General features: G+C 68.3%; 1 protein-coding gene across 1 annotated transcript in view; it reads right to left on the bottom strand.

The window, feature by feature from the left end:
- Nucleotides 1-10,105, bottom strand: part of AHNAK (AHNAK nucleoprotein) — a 27,948-nt gene extending 17,843 nt beyond the window's left edge. Inside the window, exons 1-4 of the mRNA XM_086871133.1 lie at nucleotides 10,024-10,105; nucleotides 4,721-4,830; nucleotides 3,165-3,318; nucleotides 1,342-1,529 (exon numbers count right to left, since the gene is read on the bottom strand). Coding sequence (XP_086727259.1) covers nucleotides 1,342-1,529; nucleotides 3,165-3,318 — 342 coding nt within the window. The 5' untranslated portion in view covers nucleotides 4,721-4,830; nucleotides 10,024-10,105. The remainder of the gene's footprint in view (nucleotides 1-1,341; nucleotides 1,530-3,164; nucleotides 3,319-4,720; nucleotides 4,831-10,023) is intronic.

The following is a 10,105-nucleotide window of genomic DNA, read 5'->3' as shown; positions in this document are numbered from 1 at the left end:
ATTATCTCCATCCTCATCCTCATCATCCTCATCTCATCATCATCCTCTTATCATTCTCATCCTCATCTCATCCTCATCCTCCCCACATCTCCCTCCTCATCCTCCCTGTCCTCATCCTCATCTTCATCTCATTTTCATGTCCATCCTCATCCTCATCTCATCCTCATCCTATCTTCATCTCATCCTCATCCTCTTATCATCCTCATCTTCATCTTCATCTCATCCTCCCCACCATTCTCGTACTCCATCCTCATCCTCCCCACATCTTCCTCCCCATCCTCATCTCATCCTCATCTTCCTCATCCTTATCTCATCCTCATCATCCTCATCTCACCTTCATCTTCATCCTCATCCTCCCCCTCATCCTCATCTTCATCTCACCCTCATCTCATCCTCATCTCATCCTCATCCTCCCCACCGTTCTCGTACTCCATCCTCATCCTCCCCACATCTCCCTCCCCATCCTCATCCTCATCCTCCTCATCCTCCTCCTCATCTTCATCTTCATCCTCATCCTCCCCACATCCTCCCCCTCATCCTCCTCATCTTCATCCTTATCCTCATCCTCCCCACTGTTCTCATCTTCCTTATCCTCTCCATCCTCATCCTCCCCACATCTCCCTCCTCATCCTCCTCATCCTGATCTCATCCTCCCCACCGTTCTCATCCTCCTCATCCTCATCCTCCTCCTCCCCACCATTCTCGTACTCCTCATCCTCCCCACATCTTCCTCCCCATCCTCATCCTCCTGATCCTCATCCTCAATCCTCCTCATCTTCATCTTCATCTTCATCTCATCCTCCCCACTGTTCTTGTACTCCTCATCCTCATTCTCATCCTCCCCACATCTTCCTCCCCATCCTCATCCTCATCTCATCCTCCCCGTTCTCATCCTCCTCATCCTCATCCTCCCCACATCCCCCTCCTCATCCTCATCCTCCTCCTCATCTTCATCCTCATCCTCCCCACTGTTCTTGTCCTCCTCATCCTCCCCACATCTTCCTCCCCATCCTCCTCATCCTTATCCTCATCCTCCCCACATCTCCCTCCTCATCCTCATCTTCATCCTCCCCCTCATCCTCATCCTCCCCATCCTCATCCTCATCTTCATCCTCCCCCTCATCCTCATCCTCCTCATCCTCATCTTCATCTTCATCCTCCCCATCCTCATCTTCATCTTCATCCTCCCCGTTCTCATCCTCCTCATCTTCATCCTCCCCACATCTCCCTCCTCATCCTCATCCTCATCCTCCCCACATCTCCCTCCTCATCCTCATCTTCATCCTCCCCCTCATCCCCCTCCTCCCCATCCTCCCCCTGCGCCGTCCCTCCCGCACTCACCAGCACGACCTCGGGGCTGCCGGGCGCGGGGTCCCGCTGGCCGCAGCCGTGTCCGGCGGGGGGCGAGCGGTCAGCGCGGCGCTGCAGCCGCAGCCCCAGCGTGTGGTGGCCCACGCTCTGCAGCAGCTGCGCCACCTCCCCCGACTGCAGGTTGTCAAAGTAGACGGTGGCACTGACGATCTGATCCCCTGGGGGACACACGGGGACACCGGGGACATGTGGGGACATGTGGGGACACGGGGGGATATGTGGGGACACGTGGGGACATGTGGGGACACACGGGGGACACACGGGGACACACGGGGACACGTGGGGACATGTGGGGACACACCGAGACACAGGGGGGACACACGGGGACACGTGGGGACATGTGGGGACACACCGAGACACAGGGGGGACACACGGGGGGACATGTGGGGACACATGGGGACACGTGGGGACATGTGGGGACATGTGGGGACACGGGGGACACACAGGGACATGTGGGGACACACGGGGACACACAGGGACACCGGGGACATGTGGGGACATGTGGGGACACACCGAGACACAGGGGGGACACACGGGGGGACATGTGGGGACATGTGGGCACACACGGGGACACCGGGGACATGTGGGGACATGTGGGGACATGTGGGGACACGGGGGGATATGTGGGAACACACGGGGACACATGGGGACACATGGGGGACACATGGGGACACACGGGGACATGTGGGGACACACAGGGACACACAAGGACACACGGGGACATGTGGGGACACGGGGGACACACGGGGACACACAGGGACACACAGGGACACACGGGGACACACAGGGGACACACGGGGACACACGGGGACACATGGGGACACACAGGGAGGACATGTCAGGGCTTTGGGGACCCATCCTGTCCCCACTGTGACTGACCATGGGGTCACCACCCACGGGGATGGAGCAGAAGCTCCTGAGATGCCACCAGAAAGGACCCAACGACCCCAAAAATCCAAATGACCCCAAAAATCCGGTTTTGAACCCCAAAACTCTGAGGGATGAACCCCCCATCCCCACTGTGACTGACCACGGGGTCACCACCCATGGAGATGGTGGCAGAAGCTCCCGAGATGTCACCAGGATGTCCCAAAGAGCCCCAAAAATCCGATTTTAATCCAAATCCCCTCAGATTTGGGCAAGATTTGGATCCCCAGCACTCGAACCACGGGGTCACCACCCACGGGGATGGAGCAGAAGCTCCTGAGATGCCACCAGGATGTCCCCAAAGATCCCCAAAAATCCGGTTTTGAACCCCAAAACTCTGAGGGATGAACTCCCCATCCCCACTGTGACTCGAACCATGGGGTCACCACCCATGAGGACGGAGACAGAAGCTCCTGAGATGCCACCAGGATGTCCCAGAGATCCCCAGAACTCAAATTTTAACCCAAATTTCTTCAGGTTTGGGCAAGATTTGGATCCCCAGCACTCGAACCGTGGGGTCACCACCCACGGGGATGGAAGCAGAAGCTCCTGAGATGCCACCAGGATGTCCCAAAGAGCCCCAAAAATCCGATTTTAACCCAAATTTCTTCAGGTTTGGGCAAGATTTGAATCCCCAGCACTCGAACCACGGGGTCACCACCCACGGGGATGGAGCAGAAGCTCCTGAGGTGCCACCAAAATGAACCAAACAACCCCAAAAATCTGATTTTAACCCAAATTTCTTCAGGTTTGGGCAAGATTTGGATCCCCAGCACTCGAACCACGGGGTCACCACCCACGGGGATGGAGCAGAAGCCCCCGAGATGCCACCAGGACGTCCCCAAAGCCCCCCCGGGTGTCCCCACCTTCCTTGACGACGCCCATGCGGGCGGCCGGCGAGTTCTGCTGGACGCGGCGCACGAAGACGCCGCGGTCGGTCTGGTCGATGGTGATGCCGTGGGAGCCGCTGCCCTGCCAGTTGGGCAGGAGGATCTCCCGCGTCTCCTCCTCGCGCTCCATCTGCGCCGGGACACGGACGGGGGTCAGGGGGGCTGGGGCTGGGGGTGGGGGGGCTGGGGGGGAGGGGCTGGGGTCAGGGGTTGGGGTCAGGGGGCTGGACATGGCCGGGGGTCAGGGGGAGGCTGGGGGGGCTGGGGGGGCTGGGGGAGAGGGGCTGGACACGGCTGGGGGTCGGGGGGGGCTGGGGATGGGGCTGGGGGGGCTGGGGGGGAGGGGCTGGGGTCAGGGGTTGGGGTCAGGGGGCTGGACATGGCTGGGGGTCAGGGGGAGGCTGGGGGGGCTGGGGGGGAGGGGCTGGACACAGCCGGGGGTCAGGGGGGGCTGAGGATGGGAGTGGGGTCGGGGGCAGGGGGCTGGACATGGTTGGGGGTCAAGGATTGGGGTCGGGGGGATGAGAAGGGGCTGGGGGCAGGGTTTGGGGGCAGGGGCTGAGGGCAGGGGGCTGGGCAGGGCTGGGGGTGGGAATGGAGGGGCTGGGCAGGGGCTGAAAAGGGGCTGGGGGTGATGGGTTTGGGGCTGGGGGTGAGAAGGGGCTGGGGGCAGGGTTGGGGGTCAGGGATTGGGGTCGGGGGGGCTGGGCAGGGATTGGGGGTGGGAATGGAGGGGCTGGACATGGTTGGGGTCAGGGGTCGGGGTCAGGGGCTGGGGTCGGGGGGCTGGACATGGTTGGGGGTCAAGGGTTGGGGTCACGGGGGTGAGAAGGGGCTGGGGGGTGAGGGGTTGGGGGCTGGGGGTGAGAGGGGCTGGACAAGGTCGGGGGTCTTGGCAGGGGCTGGGGTCAGGGGGGCTGGGCAGGGGGCTCGGGACCAGGGAGGGGCTGGGGTTCAAGGGGAGGGGCCGGACGCTGGGTCTGGGGTCTGGGGTCGGGGAGGGGCCGGACGCTGGGTCCGGGGTCGGGGGTCGGGGCCGGACGCTGGGTCCGGGGTCGGGGGTCGGGGCCGGACGCTGGGTCTGGGGTCTGGGGTCGGGGAGGGGCCGGACGCGGGGTCTGGGGTCGGGGGTCGGGGCCGGACGCTGGGTCTGGGGTCGGGGCCGGACGCTGGGTCTGGGGTCGGGGAGGGGCCGGACGCGGGGTCTGGGGTCGGGGTCGGGACCGGACGCTGGGTCTGGGGTCAGGGGTCGGGGGTCGGGACCGGACGCGGGGTCGGGGGTCGGGGTCGGGGCCGGACGCTGGGTCTGGGGTCGGGGGTCGGGGAGGGGCCGAACGCGGGGTCTGGGGTCGGGGGTCGGGGCCGGACGCTGGGTCTGGGGTCAGGGGTCGGGGGTCGGGACCGGACGCTGGGTCGGGGGTCGGGGGTCGGGGCCGGACGCTGGGTCGGGGGTCGGGGGTCGGGGGTCGGGGCCGGACGCTGGGTCTGGGGTCGGGCCGGGGCTCAGGAGGAGCCGAACCGGCCCCGCTGACCTTGGTGGGGTCCCGGTCCCGGTCCCGGTCCCGGTCCCGGCCGGATCCGCCCCAGGAATCCTCGGCCCTCGCTCGGGAACCTCGCGGCGGCTCCGGTGTCACCTCCCAGCCTGGCGGGGACATCGGGGACACGGTGGGACACGGGGACACCCCCGGGACACCCCCGGGACATCCCCGGGACATCGGGGACACCCCCAGGACACCCCCGGGACACCCCCGGGACATCGGGGACACCCCCGGGACACCCCCGGGACATCGGGGACACCCCCGGAACACCCCCGGGACACCCCCGGGACACGGGGACACCCCCGGGACACCCCCGGGACATCCCCGGGACATCGGGGACACCCCCGGGACACCCCCGGGACACCCCCGGGACACCCCCGGGACACCCCCGGGACACGGGGACACCCCCGGGACACCCCCGGGACACCCCCGGGACATCGGGGACACCCCCGGGACACCCCCGGGACACCCCCGGGACATCCCCGGGACATCGGGGGACACCCCCGGGACACCCCCGGGACACCCCCGGGACACGGGGACACCCCCGGGACACCCCCGGGACACCCCCGGGACACCCCCGGGACACGGGGACACCCCCGGGACATCGGGGGACACCCCCGGGACACCCCCGGGACATCGGGGGACACCGGGGGGCTCCGTCCCTCCCCCCCCCCCCTCATCCCTTCCCCCACCGGGACCCGGCCCCGGCTCGGGGACACTTTGGGGACACCCGCGATGTCCCCAGGGCCGGGTGGCCCCGAAGGGCTCCGACCCCGCGGGAATTGGGGGAGGGTCGGGAAGGGAGGGACAGCGTGGGAATGTCACCTGTCACCCTCCCCTGTCCCCCTGTCCGTGTCCCTCTGTCCCTGTCCCCATGCCCTGTCCTGTCCCCCTGGCCCTGTCACCTGACCCCTGCCACCATCCCTGTCCCTGTCCCTGTCCCCTTGTCCCCATCCCCTGTCCCTCTGTCCCTGTCCCTCTCTCCCTGTCACCATCCCCTGTCCCTCTGTCCCCATCCCTGGTCCTGTCCCTCTGTCCCCTGTCCGTGTCCCTCTGTCCCCATCCCCTGTTCCCTGTCCCCCTGTCCCCATCCCCTGTCACCTGTCTCTGTCCCCTGTCACCATCCCTGTTCCTCTGTCCCTTGTCCGTGTCCCCCTGTCCCCATCCCCTGTCCCTGTGTCCCCCTGTCCCTGTGTCCCCCTGTCCCATCCCCTGTCCGTGTCCCCCTGTCCCCTGTCCCTCTGTCCCTGTCTGTGTCCCCCTGTCCCCTGTCCCTCTGTCCCTGTCTGTGTCCCCCTGTCCCATCCCCTGTCCCATCCCCTGTCCCCTGTCCCTCTGTCCCTGTCCGTGTCCCCCTGTCCCCCTGTCCCCTGTCCCATCCCCTGTCCCCATCCCCTGTCCCCATCCCCTGTCCCCTGTCCCTCTGTCCCTGTCCGTGTGTCCCCCTGTCCCTGTCCCCATCCCCTGTCCGTGTCCCCCTGTCCCCTGTCCCATCCCCTGTCTCCATCCCCTGTCCTTGTCCCCCTGTCCCTCTGTCCCCATCCTCTGTCCCTGTGTCCCTTTGTCCCATCCCCTGTCCGTGTCCCCCTGTCCCCTGTCCCTGTGTCCCCCTGTCCCCCTGTCCCATCCCCTGTCCCTCTGTCCCTGTCCCCGTCGCGCTCCCCTCGCGCCCCCGTCGCGCTCCCCCAGCTCCGCCCCTCAACTTTTGAGTGAATTTCTCCCTTTTCACACAATTTCGTGCGGTTTTTTTTTTAATCTTCCCCTCTCTCCAAACCCCCCCTGCAAAACCGGGGAGGGGGTGACAACACCCGGGGGACCCCCGGAGCGTCCCCAGCGGGGGGGTGACACCTCCGGGGGGGTCTCGGGGTGTCCCCCCGCGGCCCGGGGGTGTCCCCAGGAGGGACAATCCGGGCTCGGAAGGCTCTGGAAGGCTCCGCTCGGTGGCGGCCAAACTGGTTGGTGACTCAGAGCGGGGCGGGGGGACCGGGGGGGGACCCGGGGGGGGGGCCGGGGGTGACTCAGAGCGGCCCCGAGCGCTGGGAGGGGCCGGGCCCCGCGGCCGCTTCCCCGCGCCCAGAAATGAGCCAAAAATCCGCCTTTTTCCAGGATTTTCCAGCCTTTTTCCAGGATTTTCCAGCGCTTTTCCTCCCATCCCGAGGTGGCTCGAGCCCAGGGGACAGCTCCGAGTGTCACCACCCCCCCCCCGCCCCCGGCGGTGTCACCACCCCCCCGCCAGCCCCGCCGCGCTATTTTTGGGGTGAAAACCACGTGTGGCCCCCGCCCGGTATTTTTAGTGTCCCCCCCGCCGCCCCCAAAAAGCCGCAGAGGGACAGAGGGATGAGATGTCACCCGTGTCACCCTGGCCGGTGGCAGCGGGGTCCCCAAAGGGAGCCGGCCACCACCCCTGGGTGACGGCTGGGGGGGACACGGGGGTCCCCGGGAGATGTTCTGGGGTCCCCTGGCGCTCTTCTGGGGTCCCAGGGCGCTCTTTTGGGACCCCTGGGTGTTATTTTGGGGTCCCCGGGAGATGCTTTGGGGTCCCCGAGCGCTGTTTCGGGGTTCCCTGACCCTGTTTTGGGGTCCTCAGGCGCTGTTTTGGGGTCCTCGGGGGCTCTTTTGGGGTCCCAGGGCGCTCTTTTGGGGTCCCCGGGGGCTCTTTTGGGACCCCTGGGTGTTGTTTTGGGGTCCCAGGGCGCTGTTTCGGGGTTCCCTGACCCTGTTTTGGGATCCCTGGTGCTGTTTTGGGGTCCCCAGGTCCTGTTTCAGGACCCCCAGGTGCTGTTTTGGGGTCTCCTGACCCTGTTTTGGGGTCCTCAGGCGCTGTTTTGGGGTCCCCGGGCGCTCTTCTGGGGTCCCAGGGCGTTCTTTTGGGGTCCCCAGGTGCTGTTTTGGGGTCCCAGGGTGCTGTTTTGGGATCCCTGGCGCTGTTTTGGGGTCCCCAGGTCCTGTTTCAGGACCCCCAGGTGCCGTTTTGGGGTTTCCTGACCCTGTTTTGGGGTCCCCTGACCCTGTTTTGGGGTCCCCGGGCGCTGTTTTGGGGTCCCCTGACCCTGTTTTGGGGTCCCCGGGCGCTGTTTTGGGGTCCCCTGACCCTGTTTTGGGGTCCCCGGGCGCTGTTTTGGGGTCCCCCAGAGCCCCCCGGGCCGCAAAGGGACAAACCGCTGAGGCCACGTTGTCCCTTGGGACCCCCCGGTGCCACCCCCGGGACCCCCCGGTGCCACCCCCGGGACCCTCCTCATCCTCCCCCGAGGTCCCCGAGGTCCCCCCGGTGCCACCCCCGAGGTCCCCCCGGTGTCGCCCCCACTTTGTCACCGCTCCAGGACCCGGATTTGGGGCTTTGGGGAGGTTTTCACCCCAAATCCGGGGGTCCCCGGGAGTTGTGACCCCCCCAAGGGCGGGGGGTCCGGGCGGGGCCGGTGACGCACGGCCCGGGATCCTCCCAGGAAACGCCAAATCCCGGAAAACCATCCCAAAAAAACGGGGGGAAACGGGAAAAAATGGGGAAAAATGGGGAAAAACGGGGGGAAAGAACCCCGGGAGGAGGAGGAGGAGGAGGAGGAGGAGGAGGAGGAGGAGGAGGAGCGGCGGGCGGGGCCCCGCGGCCGGTACCGGTCGGACCGGCTGGAGCGAGAGTCCCGCGGGCGGCGGGGAGCGCGGGGATCCGGGAGGGTCCCGGACCGGTTCCACCGGGTCCTGCCCGGACTCTGCCCGCGGCCACACGCGGTGGCGCCGGGACACTCCGGGGGTGTCCCCAGCCCCGCCCCCTCCCCAAAAAATCCCCTCCCCCCCCCCCCCCCCCCTTGGGAACCCCCCCTTGGGAACCCCCCCGAGATGTTCCGGGGGGGGGGCGGGGGAATGGACCCCACCCCAAATAAATTCGGGGGGTCCCGGGGGGGGTTCGGTGACCGGAGAGGGGTGGGGGGGTCCCCAAAGGGGGGGTTCGGTGACCGGAGAGGGGTGGGGGGGTCCCCAAAGGGGGGGTTCGGTGACCGGAGAAGGGTGGGGGGGTCCCCAAAGGGGGGGTTCGGCCCCCGAGAGGGGTGGGGGGGTCCCCAAGGGGGGGTTCGGCCCCCCGAGAAGGGTGGGGGGGTCCCCAAGGGGGGGTTCGGTGACCGGAGAGGGGTGGGGGGGTCCTCAAAGGGGGGGGGGGTCCCCAAAGAGGGGGTTCGGCCCCCCGAGAAGGGTGGGGGGTCCCCAAAGGGGGGGGTCCCCAAAGGGGGGGTTCGGCCCCCCGAGAAGGGTGGGGGGGTCCCCAAGGGGGGGAAGTGGCGCCCGGGAGCGGCCGCGCCCCAAAAACCGCAAAGCGGGGGGGGGAGGGGGGGGGAACCCGCGTCCCCTCCCCCCCTCCCCAAACGCCCCCCCCTCCCGGACCCCTCGGGTGGGGTTTGGGGACCCCAAAATTAACGCCCCCCCCCCCAAAAAAGCAGCTCGGCGCTCTCCCCACCCCCGCGCTGAAACCGGCGCTGATGAGCGTTAATTACCCCAACTTCATTAACCGAGCGCCCACGCGCGGCCGCGCCCTCGCGGGATCCCGGGGATCCCCCCCCCGCCCCAAAATCGGCACCGGGACCCCCCCCCGGGGTCCCCCCCGGTCCGGGCGGGGCGGGAGCGGCGGGAGGGGCCCGGAGGGGGGGGAGGGGGGGGGGGAACCGCGGCCCCGCCCCCACCGGGGACTCCCCGGGCGCGGCCGGAGGGGGGGGGGGGAAGGGGGGGCCACGCCCTGAGCGCGGCCGGGACACCCCGGGACCCCCCCGGGACCCCCCCGGGACCCCCCGGGACCCCCGGGACGGGCGCGAGACCCCCCGAGGGTTGCCCCGAACAGTTCGGGACCCCCCCCCCCCCCGGAGATCCCGGAGCCCCCCCCGGACCCAGCGCGGGACACGCGTGGCCCCCCCCACCCCACCCCCCCCACCCCGGGGAGATCGCGGCGCTCCCGGAGCCCCCCCGGGACACCCCCGGCGGCACCGGAGCCCCCCGAGACGAACGAACCCCCCCGAACCCCCGGCGGCACCGGAGCCCCCCGAGACGGTCACGGGACCCCCCCTGCACCCCCACGGCGGTCCCGGGACCACCGGAACCCCCCGGGACCCTCCCGGGCCACTCTCGGGACCACCGGGACGCCCCCCGAGCTCCCGGAGTTACCGGAGCCTCCTCGGACACTTCCCGAACCCCCCCAGGCGACTCCCGGGACCACCAGAACCCCCCAGAACCCCCCAAAACAGCCCCGGGACCCCCCCCTCGCCCCTCCCGGAGCCGCCGCCCGTCCCGGTTCGGTGCCGGTTGTGTCCCGGCGGTACCTGCGGGCTCAGCGGCCGGGCCGGGCCATGCCCGGTGCCGGTTCTGGCGGTCCCGGAGCGGGTCCGTGCGGAGTGGCCGCGC

The sequence above is a fragment of the Cyanistes caeruleus genome, chromosome 34, assembly GCF_971803275.1.
Source record: "Cyanistes caeruleus chromosome 34, bCyaCae1.hap1.1, whole genome shotgun sequence".
Classification (NCBI taxonomy): Eukaryota; Metazoa; Chordata; class Aves; order Passeriformes; family Paridae; genus Cyanistes; species Cyanistes caeruleus.
This window is presented reverse-complemented; position numbering and strand designations above follow the sequence as displayed.